Raw genomic sequence first — 14,426 nt, forward strand, 5'->3', positions numbered from 1 at the left:
CAGGGTGATTGTTGCTTCTCCTCTGCCTCACTTAGCAGTTATGCCACCAACAAAGAGCAATCTGAAAATGAGAGGTTACGTCAAAAGGTTTCCCTAGTGAACTCCCTTGCAGCATATATGATTACTTTAGACCTGACTGCTTGATTCATACCAGGGAGAAATCCTCAGACAACACTACTCCTTAGCATGACAGGAATGTAGTGGGTGTCTTTTTAAGAATCTGAGGCATACTGCAGAATGACTTAAAGTCCATTGCAGAGTGTTTTCCTCATTTTTCCAAGAGGAAACCTAACACTTCTTGCTAAGCAGTAACCTATTTTAACAGATCTGCTGTTACATGGGGTATTTGAAATAATTTATTATATTAACTATTTTCCACTTTCAGCTCTACTCCATACCTTGGTCAACACACAAATGATGCTGAAATAGATTGTGAAATCTCCAATCACATGGTCACTTCTATCATCTCCTTCAATTTAATCCACCCTATTGCACTGGATACACATCACAGGATGATGTGTTCATTTAACAAGATATCTCATACTTTGCAGGAGGTGAGTGAGATCCACAAGACTGGAAAGGAGCAAAGAAGCTGCCTGGTTTTTTTGCTTTTTGTTGGGTTTTTTTGTCATTGCTGTTGTTTTGGTTTTCGTTTTGTTGTTGTTGTTGTTGGGGCTTTTTTGGTTTGTTTGTTGTTGTTTTTTTTTTAAAAAAAAAAAAAAAAAGAATGGATATAGGTCCCAGTATATTAGAGAGACTTTCAGCTTCTGGAAAAATCTTAGAGCAAACAGTCATATAAATCCACTGACAGACCCTCAAAGGTAACAGGTGATTATTACCATGCAGCATGGATTTAGCAACAATAAATAATGTTACATCATACTTTGATCTAGAAGTAGGTAACTAGTCTTATGGATAGGTAAGTACTATATATTTTAGTAAGACCTTGGTTGTCTCTCATAAGTTGAGCAGATGAGAGAAATACGATCTAGCTAAAACTGCTGTGATGTAGGTGCCAAATGATTAGCAGATCCAATTTAAAAAAGAAGTTCTCAATGGCTCAGTGATGCACTACCTGGTGTACTGAGAGGGCTTCTTCAAAAGTCTTTCCCAGATCAGTTATTATTCAGCCTTTTCCAAATCACCTTGTCCAGTGGATTAGAGAAATCATTTATTAACTCTGAAGAGGATACTAAAGATGTAAGTGCTGCAAACGCTCTGGAGACTTAAAATTTGAGAATAATCTTGGCAAATTAAGGAGTAGCCAGGAAAAAAAAGGATAAAATTCAATACAGACAAATGAAGAGTACTAGCCTTAGGAGGGAATAATCAACAGCACAGAGCAAGGGACACAATAAGGAATGCCTGCTGGCAGCAGTGCTGGAGAAAAGAATAACAGAACCAGGGGCTGCAGAGAATCTCTTAGCATAAATCAGCACTGTGCCTCAGAAATGTATCTATATTTTAAATACACAGAGTTATTTACAGGGATATATCAACAAAGAGGAGAAGCATGTGATCACAGAGAAGACAAATTAAATAACCTCTCCACACTATTGAAAATGGTAAGATTTAGGCCTTCTGACATCCTGTGCCTGACTCTAAGGAATTCAAGTAAGAAGTGAGCTAATTAGAAACAGACCAGTGAAGTGCAATATACTGAGAAACTTAAAACAAATTGCCTTCAAGGAAAAAGTGAAAGGACCGGCGTTTAGTCTATGAAAAAGATGACAGATGCATAGCAGTCTTCAAATATATATGTTTGCTGCAAAGAGGAAAGGAATAAACTGTTCTGCATGTCTACTGGGGATAAGAAAAGAAACAATAGGCTTAAATTGCATCAAGGGAGATTTGGGTTAGACATTAGGAAATGCTTCATTATAGCGAGGAGAGGGAGCGCTACCACTGACTGCCTGAGGAGCTCAGGGAATCTCCACCGCTGCAGGCCTTTGAGCATAAGTTACCGAAACGCCCCTCAGCAGTGGGTTAGAGCTAATCCTGCCCCAAGGCAGAGGAATGGACCAGCTGACCTCTTCAGGTGCCTTCCGCTTCTCATTCCCAGGAAGCTTTTTTTTTTTCCGGCAGCCTTACTCAAGAGGAAGCAAATTGTACCCAGCATTTAAAGCAGCAAAACATCTATCCTTTTTATGCCACGAAGCATACTGTTAATATATCCAATTATGTTTACAATCTTTAATGGCACCACTTATGTCATAAAGATCCATCTTTGAAAATACAAATAAATATCTCTGCCCTACAGTGTAATACAACAGCATGAAAACAAACTTCTACAAAATTCCAACTCACTGTTTTATGTGTATATGGCCCCCACTACAATAATCTCATAGCTAGCTACAATGTAAAGAACTCCAAACCCAGACGTTTTTCTTTCACAAAATTCTACCATTCATATTCTTTACAGTCTTTTCACTTCACATTTTGTGTTTTGCAAACAGGTCCATTCCTTTCCTTGTTTATCACTGGCAATGGGAAGAGAAGGAAGTTCTGATCACACAGCACCACATTTGTGGAGTGGTTACCAGTCAAACATGCATTTAAAAACAGAACAAAAAGTTAAGAGCAATCATCGAGCAGGCTTCCCCCAGATTCTCTCCACCAACCTTTAGGCACCCAGTTGAAGCATCTACACTGACAACACAGTGGTCTCAGACAACCAAGATCAAGCAGTGGCAAATACATTTCTCTCTCCCATGGACTTCCTCTCGTTATTCAACATTCAGCCCAGTTCAAATCCAACCTCATCTGCTTGATTTGTGTGGCATTTTAGATGGACAAATTTCAGGAAAAAGATTAAAAAAGGATGGAGTTGACACATGAGACAGCAGAGAACACCTCAGTCTTTTATGGTGGTGGAAAGGGGGACATGGACCTACGTGTCCCTGTCCCCATCTTAGTTGGAGTGTAAGACAGTGAAGTATGGCCCCAGGGTAACCCCAACCTACCAGATCACAGACTTCCTATATCTCATCCCTCATATCAGCAGCTTAGGCCCCTCCAGCTCTCCTAGGCCTAAGCCCCAACTCCTTCCAGCCCCAGAGTCCTATCCCCAAGTGCTCCTACCCCAAAAGCCCTTCCTATCCCATCACAGCACTCTTCCTCCTTGTTAAACTAGCTCAGAGCCCATTCGATACACTCAGCCCCTTTGTAGCCCCATCATGCTGCAAGTCTCCCTCTCCCTACAGCTCCCCACATTGTACCTTGCCTCCAAAACTCAAATCTCCTGGCCACACAGCAGGTTTTGTTCCTGGTGTAATATTCAAAGAAATTCAGACAGAGTGATCTTATCAGAAGTCTGCAGGAACAGTGCTGCAAGGACGGGAAAAGCACACCCAGGCAAAAGCAAATTAACAGCAGTGGCACTGCTGATGATGGTCCCTGACTGATCGGGTTGGTGGAGGTTTCTAAGACTAGAACTGCAGTCTTGCAGCCTACTTTTCACTTGAATGGCTAATGAATACTATTGTGGCAGGCAATAGGTAAAGGCACACACTTCTACAAACTGCAAGACCATCTCTGGTACAGGTACAGGTACATTTTGCCCCATCTTGTAATTTCCCCAAATGTCTTCCTCTGCTTCCTTTCTTCACATCCTATCCTGCCACTCGTGAGACATTCCTGCGCTGTAGTGCTTTTTCTTTTTCTTAACTCATACAGGTACACGGTCCAGAATGTGCTTCTTATCAGAACATCCCACTCTAGTAGATCTTATTACTCCAGAAGGATTCTGTATACCACTAGTGTAAAGTTACAGAGTCATTTTAAAGCAGAGCTTCTCCCTCATAGACTTGATGGCTCTTCAGACTGGTAAATGAATAACAATGCTAGTCCTAATATACTACTGAAGATGTTAGTCAATATTTATCGAGGTGAATATAACTATACACACACACACACAAGAAACATGCTATATTTCACAAAAAAAAAATGTTTCATACATTAGCAGACAAATTAAGAACATAAAACTGGAAGAGGAATGATTTTTATATCTTGTTATCAAAACTTGTGCATCATTTGTGTCAAAGAATATTTTCTTCCTCCAATAGCATAGGCCACAAAAATAGAAAAATTAAACCAGGTTTTGCTTGGGAAACTTTTCCCAAAGGTTTCTCATTTTTATATAGGAAATCAATTTGCATCACTGATGATATCATTCAAATCAGACAGCACTATGTGGTTAGAAGGTAATTTACTTTTCTGCTGAAGCAATTTGATACTTGTTCTGATTTGTGATTTTCATTTTGTTTGTTAATGAAAAAAATTAATGAGCAATGTGACTGGAAACACAACTCAAAGCTTTGGCATTATTAAATATGTTTGTAATATACTGTACATTATGTTGATTGCACAGTTGGAGCCAAAGCCTTGGCAGTCAAGCCACTAGTCAATCATTCAAACAGACAATGAACTCACAGGGTGGACGCTATGCACGTACCTTTGCACTGATTTGTGTTTTTGTCAAGAATTGCCTTTGTGGATACAATTTTCCCATACCTAGGGAGAAAACAAAAAACAGAAATACATGTTATCGTATTTTAATAATGTACATAGTTATTTTTGCACACATATAACACATATACTAGGAAGAGATCCAGTGCTCTTGAAAAGTGTTTTCCTGATACTTCTGGAGAGGTTCCTTCTGCTACTGCAGTTCAGCGAACGCCTTTTGAGTTCACCTGAAAAGCACTGGTCATTTCACACACCCTATCCACCTCTGGTCACCGTGCTGCACTGCCAGTATAAATGACGATTATAGTAAGAATTTTAGAACATCAGCACTAGTAAAGGGATTTCTTTAGTTAAATTAATCAGGTTTATCTAAAAATACTTTTTTTATTTTTAGCTGCCAAGCAAGTTTTGTTTTAATACAGATGGACCAGAGTCCTCCAGGATTAACAAAAATGCAGGAGGCATGGTCGGTTTTTTACATGCATGCACACACAACTGTGCTCCTGTGTGCATCCATGCCTGCGCATATACACTCTAAATTTCTTTTTTAGGTAAACAGAGCTTTGAGGTTTAGGTGCATCTCCTAGCTCTTTCCAAGGTGAATGTTAATACTTATTTGAATTTACGTTGCCTGCCACAGATAGCACAGCACTGCACCGCATCTTGATAGACTCGATGAAGAAGGACTTCGGGCAACTACAACCTGGTGCATTAAGCAACTACATCATAAAATATGTATCTGTCTTTACCTCACAGAGGTTAAGACTAAAAATGCAGACTTAAGAGTATCACAAAACCCTGGTGAAAGATCACAGCAGATGGCCATTTACAGCTGAATATAAATTTTTAGGAGAATAAGGAAAACAATTTTGCTTCTCAAGTCACTGATATGTCTTGGTCCCTGCTTCACTGAAGACAACTTTCTCTAAAATGTCCATTCCCATATTTTTTTTTAAAAAAAGCATTACTGGTACTTTGATAGATTGGGGTTTCATTTGGAAGACTTTTCCACGGAACACACTTTTGCAATCAATGAAGGACTTATTACTATAAAATATTTTAATAAAATTGTACCTTCTAAAGACAAAGCAACACCATGGAAAATAACCAACAGTTCATCAATTATAAACCACTGAAATGTATGGCAGACCAAGTTTTATTTGTTTAATCTTTATTAACAACAACATAAATTTGGTGTTAGTGAATTCTATTCGAAGTCCAGAAACCAGGATTAGAAGACCTTGTTGTAATTCCGTTTTCTGCCTCAGTAGAAAACCCATGCCTCCTACTATACAGAAAAGGACTCTAAGGACAGCTGGAGCACTGTACCACATAATCCAAGGCCATACTCTACTAGCTCCTACCAGTCTGTAAACATACCCAGTAAACCGGGGGGTTGGGGGGGGGAGAGACACATGAAAAAAGGCAGGGAGCCAAAGAGAGGATGGTACCATCACTCGTAGGGGAAAAGGGACCTATGGGTTTCAGTCTGCGACCCAAAAAACACTTAAAATACATCATGAAGCGGGTACAGCACCAACAGGAAAGACTGGGAACAGCCTGCCTGGGAACATACTCTTTGGTACCCGCAAAGAAGATTTGAGGCAATTTTGTGCCTGACAAAGTTCTCAGCTTAAGTTTCCACACTGTAAGTGGCATGTAAACACTCAGCTTTAGACAAAGGCCACTGCCTCTCCATCTCTCTTTACTGTTTTCATGACTGATGCAAAGTGAGACTTTCCATTTTCACTGTTTTGCCTTTTCTTAAGAACCCACAAAAGCATTTGTTTCCATTTTATTTTCATTTTTTGGGGGAGGAAAAACATGCTTTGCTTTGTTTTATTTCAGACTGAAACCAGTCAGAAGGAGGGAAAACTGACCTAAAGGCATTAACAGTTTATGGAATTTAAGTTGAGCCCCAATTCAGCCATCTTTTAGGAACAAAAAAAATTGCACGAGCCTTCCTCCCCTCCACACACCCTCTTTTTCTTGCTGCCTCTACAGACAGGAGGGATTTTGTGCTCTGAAGGCAGGCATAATCCATTGTACACTCTGCCATGATGGGTACATGAGCAGGTAGTTGTGGGTCTATTTTGCCATAGCTGACTCCACTCTAAACACACACATTACATATTTAACGTTAACCATGAGATCACATGGTTTTCTAACCTCAGGAGTTTCCAGAATTGGGGCCTTTATACTCACTCATGTTCCACTTAATTTTATAATTCTTCATGGTAATACCTGACGTTGACTTTGGCCTCAAAGACATCAGGGCACACCTCTTAAGAAGGCAAAGCCAAATTCTGTGCCAGAGTGATTTACGGTTGTTCAGCGGGCCAACTTACCCAGCAGGAAATTTGGCCCATGTGGTGCATCTTCATTTATTTGATTTATTTAGATTTAAAACCTAATACATGAAAAACATGCAAAAACATGCCTATCTTGTACAGTAAAGGGCCTCTGACAGATATATGGAAAAAGAATCCAACAAAAATCAGCGGCTAACCCACAACAACCTCAAATAAAACACAACCCCTACCTAAACTTCCGCCAACAAAAACTAACACCCAACCTCCATTTCAGTGCAGCCACTCCTAATGAATTGATATGTTGTTTCATCCAAGCCACGTGAGAGCTAAAAGTTAATATTTTTGCCAGCAGAGACAGGCATTTGTGGTTCCACTGCTTTTATTACAGATTTCCCAGAGTTATTTGCTACATACTGTGATCCTGCAAACACTTAGTTACACTGGAGATTTTACTCACAGCAATAATTCTGTACAGTTCAGAAGAGGTTTCCTCCAGCACGTGAAGTTACGTGCACACCTTCACATTTGCAAAAGCAGACATCAGAGTGGTAAGAGGCACCACGATAACAAACACTGTAATAGGCAATTAGCCATATGCGGGCAATTCAATCTACCACTATAAACCTTGAGCGCTACCAGAAGAAAGTAAATGGAATTAATTTGGACACTGTTTTCCTAAATATTTCAAGTAATTATTTTACAGTAATCAGAGCATCAGTTCTGATGACGAATGTTGGTTTGTGTGCTTCATGAAATCAGGATGGTATTTTGTTCCTACAAATGTAGTCATATTTCTTTCTTGCATGTGTGGAGAGAGGTATCAAGTTACGTCTCCTCTCCGAAGTTGTTCGGCTTTCTGTTTGTGTAACCTTTAAGTGTGATTTTTTTCACCCCAAAGTACCAAAAATGTATTCTACAACGGAAACGTCCATAGAAATAAGCATAAGGTGCATCACAAGAGCTGGCCTCTTGTTTTCTTACATTTAAATAGAAACTACTATAATATTGAACAGTTTGCACACCTCTCTTCTACAAACTACTCATATCTTTAATGTAAACAATACCAGGTATGGTTTACTTGTGAGAAAACATGAGCACTGTTTAATTTCCTCCTGAGTTACAGTGCCTGGAGGCATTCTTTCTAAGATTTTGAATCAAAAATTCCAGTCAGAAAAAGATAATTGTGGATCCGAGTTCATCTCAGTGCCTTATTACCAACCCTTCAACACAATGACTGAATCATTAAGGATAACCTACTGCATCACAGTATCCAAGGGAATAGGCATCATGAATCTGTGAGATGGCTACCTCAAGAATGCGTCTACTGAATATCTGAACTGAAATTGCTATTCAAAAGATTTCCAGCCATACAACATGCTGTTTTTCATTATATTCTTCCCAAAGTGTTGTCTAAATGCATAGTAAGCACAAATAAAATTGTTTACATGCTTTTTTTCAATCCTTTATATTCAATTACGCTTTTAATGTTTTCCCATGTAATAATTTTAATTTCAAACCAGGTGGTCAGATATTTGAAAGCGGTTCCATGTCAGAAGCAGCTACACAGACTAGGACTTCAGCTTATTAAAGAAGGACCTGTGCAGCAAGATGGTGGCTAGTTCTTTTCATTGTTTCTCACAATACATAAGACTGCCAAGAAAATTACATGGTTTTAAAATTGCAGAAGGTGGTACTTAACCAGAAGAGAGAGTTACTTCTGGAACTCATTGCCACAGCCCACTCTGATGCTCCACAGAGCGCATCTCTACAAAAAACTATCAGACAACTTCTAGGATGGAAAATCTGTGATGAAATTAAAACCAAAGACACATTTGTGGCCCTGGACATCACATACTGCCAGAAACTGGGAGAGTATACCAGAGTAGTATAATCGCATGTTGTCCCTGTTGTACCTTCTTACAAATATAAACATTTTTACCTTCTCTTGTACCTATCAGTTTGGGGTGAAAGCGTTCAACTCATCTGATATCCACTATTAAAATTACAAAGGTCACTTAAAAACACTTCACTTACTAAATGGCATTAACACACACTGTGTCAGATGGAGGGCAAGACTAAGGGAAGACCCCACGGCGCTGTGCACAGAGACAATCTCCCTGCTCAGTGCTGGCTACAGAGCTATGTCAAAAACCACTCTCAAGAGCCCCATCCCACTACACCCCACATTTTCTGACTACTCAGCAGACTTGGGAAAGATGCAAGCAATGCAGAATAAAACCTTAACGCACATCAAAGTTGCAGTATCAATAGATCATTTCAAGAGCTTGCAGGCAGGCAGTCGATCAGCACTTACACTGCAGACAAAGCTCGACCTGGTCGCTCCCAGGAAGTTATTTGATAACTGCTGTTAAAATGGAGATAGTTCCTGAAGGAAGCACTTCAGCTGCAAGCGATACCATTTGCAAGATGCAGGAACCTTTCCCACAGCCCACGCCGACCCCAGACTGACGGAAATTTGCCGTCTCAAGGCACACAAAGGATTCAAGCAACTTCTGCTTCTGCCTGAGGGAAGCCGGGGGTGCAGGGGAAGGCAAGTGGACAAGCAGGGTTACGAGGGAAGCGAGATTCAGCCCACCCCACTCCTGGCAGGCAATAAACCAAGATGGGAAACCTGCTGAGGCACAGCCCCCAACAAGAGCCGCTGGGTCAAAGAAGGGATTTTCCTGGATGACCAGTCAGGTCGTGGCCACTCAAACTTTCTAGCTTCTCTATAGCGCTACGGAAAACAAAAGCCTCTGGGATAGTTACATCTTATTCTGTCCTTTAAGCCAGCCTTTGGGCTGGCTGCAGCTACTCCTGTAATGCAAAACAGCCGTCGGACTGGACAGGCCAAGTCTCTCACCACTCACCCAACTCAGTGCTACACGCACACTGCCGTCCTCATCTACAAGGTGGTAGATGCACAGACTTGTACAAAACACAGCTTTTGCCCAATTCCAGTTACTGCTTGTATGTTTTAAATAAACTCGGGATTTAAACCCAAGTAACTGGTGTATGGAATTCTTCCTTGCTTAGTTAAACCAATGGAGTTGCCACATCATTTCCAAGCTGAGAGCTTAATAATTATATCCCCGGCGTTAGGGTTCACTCAAGGCCTTACGCATTGCTCAGAGCACAATTCACCCAACTGAAAACAGTCTGCATTTCTGGGCATTTAGGTAATATATGCTTTTATCTCAGGAACTTTTGTACTGGGATGAATTTGACCAGCAGTAATTGGATTTAGATAAGCAATTCTGAGGCTCTTTCATTCTTGTGAATTAATATATAAATAGCATAACTGGGTATATTTTGTTTAAAGCAGACTGTTAGGAAAATCATTACTTTTGGGAGGAAAAAAAAAGGCCCACATTATGAAAGCCTAAAGTACAGAAGGAACTGCTGCTGGGTTTCTCAGAGAGACACTATTCCTATAATACACTGCCACATGAACCTAAGACATCCAAATATACACCAGAGGGAAATTCAGTCAGAAAGTTCTGATTTTCATGATCATTTCTGGGCATTTCATCTACTATGTGGCATTTTCAATGCTTGTATTTTTTCTCAAAAATCTAACACATTACTGTTCTATCCATTAACAAAGATTGAGCTGCTTTGTTGTTGTTTCTTTGTGTATTGCTTTTAATTTAAAAAAAAGGGGAAAAGTTAAGACTAAATGCTTTTATTCATATAAAAATACAACAACAAACTTCATGCCATTCAGAGCACGTTTTGTTTTTACAGACCAGTGTGTGACTTGGGGAACAAACAGAAGGAGGTAGTTGCAGGGAACCTCAGGTGTACTGGAGTAACAAGACCATACTTCTGTAAGAGTTCAACATTCAGCTGCTCTGTCTTCTCCACTTACTTCAGCCTGACTGTCAAGTTTACAAAAATCATTCCTTCACTAAATATAATACACGTTAGTACAGCAATTTAGAGCATCAACTTGTCCAAGAGTTTCAAGAACAGCACAGAAAAAGGGAGGGTGGTCTCTTAAATCCTTTGGTTATACATCTAAAACAGCCTTGGACTTTCAGAAGGGTTCCTGAGTCATTAGTACTGAATTCTGTAAGGGCAGGTATTGCTCAGCAATTCTGAAACTCAGACCATGTATTTCTGCTCCTAACAACACAGTTAGGAGGCCAGTTTTAAGCAGACAGCAATGAATATTGTAGCATCTGTGAGAAGTGAATTTTCAAGAGAATGCAACCTGATGAATCACTGAAAGAATGTATGCATATTCAATATCTTCTGGTACAGGCACTAAGGGTGTAGTGACTTGATTCATACATGGGCCTATTATTCACCATCACCCCCTGTCCACTGAAAATATATTTTTCAGAAGTATGAGAGAGAAAAAAAAGCTACAAAAAAACATAAAATAACAATATGCATATGCTTATGAACACTATTATTGATTTAGACAAATAAAACCTAAGATCATACCATTCACTTGAATAACAGCCCCATGTTCAGAGGAAAGAACCTAAAAGGCTATTTCAGATCACGGATCATGCCATTTACTTTACACTGCATTCACAGATCAAATTCAGAAATCCTGCTTTTCACAAGAAGATGCAAGCACCATTTAGCTCCAATCATGGGACCCTAATACAGCCCTGGAACAGCTGTGTTAGATCCTTTGGTGCTCTTTTATTGAAGAATATGGAAAACTTGGTAGTTTTGGTGAAGTTTGCTACATGTAAAATGTCAACATCCTAGGGCAGAGAACACTGTAAATAAACCCCTTAAAAATCTGTGTAGAAATACCTACAACCAAAAAAAATCCCTCTGCTGTAAAAATGCTAGTTTTCCTTTCCAGTGTTCCTAAAAACCACTGCTATTAAAGCACTGGAATGCATCTCGCCTTCATCTTCACTAAAATGATAGTGGCGTCTCCCATTCAAGTTCAAAATATATTTACAAGACAACACAGATATTTACCAGAGAAGAGAGAGTCATATTTCCTATTCCAACTAATCTGCATTCATATACTGAAACATTATATGCACCTCTATAAAAATAGTCCCATATGAAAGTGTACAGGCTCTGGAGACTTATTGTAGTTGTTTTCAGTACTTGGGAAATTAAGCCAGATAAAACAGAAGTTAAAGTAAATTAAACAGATGTTAGATTTCTGGAATAAAAAAAAATATTTGAACTTTCAGACCTGTAAGAAGTATATCACTTTAGTAGTTCAAAGGTAACTTTTCCTGTAGTCTTTTTCCTTTCCTTGCCAAAATAAAAAAAAAAAAGATTTTTTTTTTGTCTGCATGTAAATGAAATTAAGTGGCTTGATCCAACACTTGCAGAAATCAAAGGCAGTTTTTTCATTGCCTTCAGTAAGTACAAGCTGAAATCCTATTCACAGCACCTTATAATAAGGCTGCAGATTTGTCATACTCTTGATACCCAACACAGAATAAAATGCCACTTACTAAAGTGGCACTCCCCATAAAAGCATGACATTTTACAGTGGTTTTCCCCAGTTTGTTGCAAGTAAGACACTTGCCTCTTAGCTGCAGCTTTTATTCTAAACGCTGTTTATACTGAATTAGTGCTATATATTATATTCATATTATATCTGTATGTTTGAATATTGAAGCTATTTAAGACTATTTAAAACATGATTACATTATTGTATATCACATTTAAATTAAAAGTCTGACATTTATATTTTTGCTTTGGTAGAAAGCTATGTTTTTCCTTAACAGTTCTGCCATGACAAATAACCAGTGTTAATAATTAATTAGCAAAATATTCTACACTTGCTAAATTAAGTATGGAAAACGAAATTCATGCACAAATGAATAACTATGATTTCATGCAGAACACTTCAGTCCTTCTTCTGGGCCATCATTAAATCTTCAACTACTAATTATTCCATATTTGCAAGAATTCAGACGTCTTAAAAAAATAAAATGCAACTTTTGTTTGCAGACACTCAGCAGTGCCGCTAAATTTTCTGTATAATGATAGGATGCATTATCGGGAAGACAGCTTAGGGATCTGAAACCCTCCACAGAATGAGATGTGGTTTACTGTAGCCTGTCACAAATGACAATGCCAGTCATACTCTAATTTTCAAAGAATTGGGGGGGGGGGGAGAATTTAAATATCCAAAACCTATCTTTTCTGCTATAAAGACATTGCTCATTGCATTGGAAGAAAAAATTATGCAGGTCTTCAAACCTGAAGAATCTCCTCCATCCAACAATTCAGTTACCTCAGATATTGTGGAAATAACCCCCCCAACATATCATTCCTGTGTGTAGAACTTATTTACTTTGTATGTTCTTGCATGCTGTGCTGTCTTGTATCCGATTTCTCATTCAGTCTTGCTTACTTATGGAGGATTCATTGTTAAATTACAGTTGGTATGAACCAGCATGCCAGCATACCATGATATTAATCTCTAAAGTATTCAATCATTTAACAATAGCCTCATTATTCAAGGGAATTCTGAGCGTTTGGTTCGTGCAGATTTTCTGACATTTCACTAAAACAATTTACTCTTAAAAGAATTCAATGACTGCAACATATTATAAAAAATATATATATACATATATATGTTGCAGTCAGATGGTTGCTCTCCAATAATAGCCAAGAAAAGAAAAGGAATTAAAAAGAAAAGAAAATAAAGAAAAAAATCAAAAACTCCAGCTACCACCAGGGCCCACGAACTCAAACTGATATTTTAAAGCTAAAGCATTTTATAGAGTTCACACAGAGGCCATTTGAATCAAATGTGTGAGTAAGTTCACAGAGCTCCCATTTCATCATTTACAAATTAGAAAAATCCAGGTACTTGGGACGTCTTTGGAAACAACGTAGTTTTGAGAGGAACTGTTTCTTGGGGTTTTTACATTGCAAAATACATATTTCAGGAACTACATCACAGAATTGCTTCTTTTTCTTCAATATATTTATTTTAATCCTTTTATTTCCAGGGCTGGAATGTTACAGTTGTATTCATTTTCCAAAGGCCGAACTTCAGCAAAAGTGGTACAGAGGAGCACATTTTTCTCTGCCTAAAATTTTCAAGGAGAAACAAGAGCTTGGATTTAGATTTTTATAATTGCATGGACAAAAGTTCACACTGCTTGCCCAGGACTGGGACAGAATACCTCTGGTTTTGAGTTTCTTTGAATTTTATTTAACTCCACTAAGTACACTTTTAAAAGCAAGGATTTTTTTAGTCCATTTATTTGGGCAACTCTGTAACATAAAGACAGCCTCAGGAGAGGGTGTGAAAATGGATTCAATAAGCTATTTGTCCACGATATTTTCAAATACTCTTGCACATGTACAACTTCAGGCATGTAAGAAGCCCAGTTGAACTTAAATAGGACAATCCACATCTCTCAAGGTTAAAGCATGTTTGTAGGCTCATAAATTAATGTGCTTGTTCAGTGTGGAAAGTCCTCCCTACAGCCCCAATACAGTAAACAGACTTACACAGGACACGCAAGTGCATGTTTCCAGTCAGTGAGTGCTATGATTTCCTCAGAGTAAGGCCTATAACTACTACGGTAATTAGTTTTACAAACCTATTCTTGCTGGTAACTCACCGCAAGTCCCAGGCCAGGGTCCCAAAGCAGGTATTCTCCGAGACCTTCTCTTAAGTGATAGCTTTGTCAA

The 14,426-nt window shown here is 38.8% G+C and overlaps 1 protein-coding gene across 12 annotated transcripts in view; it reads right to left on the reverse strand.

The window, feature by feature from the left end:
- The window catches only part of RBMS3 (RNA binding motif single stranded interacting protein 3), a 724,789-nt gene that overhangs the window by 322,043 nt on the left and 388,320 nt on the right, over positions 1-14,426 (reverse strand). For all 12 annotated transcript variants that reach the window (XM_064444222.1, XM_064444223.1, XM_064444221.1 and 9 more), the window contains one exon: positions 4,454-4,512. In XM_064444222.1, coding sequence (XP_064300292.1) covers positions 4,454-4,512 — 59 coding nt within the window. The remainder of the gene's footprint in view (positions 1-4,453; positions 4,513-14,426) is intronic.

Source organism: Phalacrocorax carbo, chromosome 2 (assembly GCF_963921805.1).
Source record: "Phalacrocorax carbo chromosome 2, bPhaCar2.1, whole genome shotgun sequence".
Taxonomy (NCBI): domain Eukaryota; kingdom Metazoa; phylum Chordata; class Aves; order Suliformes; family Phalacrocoracidae; genus Phalacrocorax; species Phalacrocorax carbo.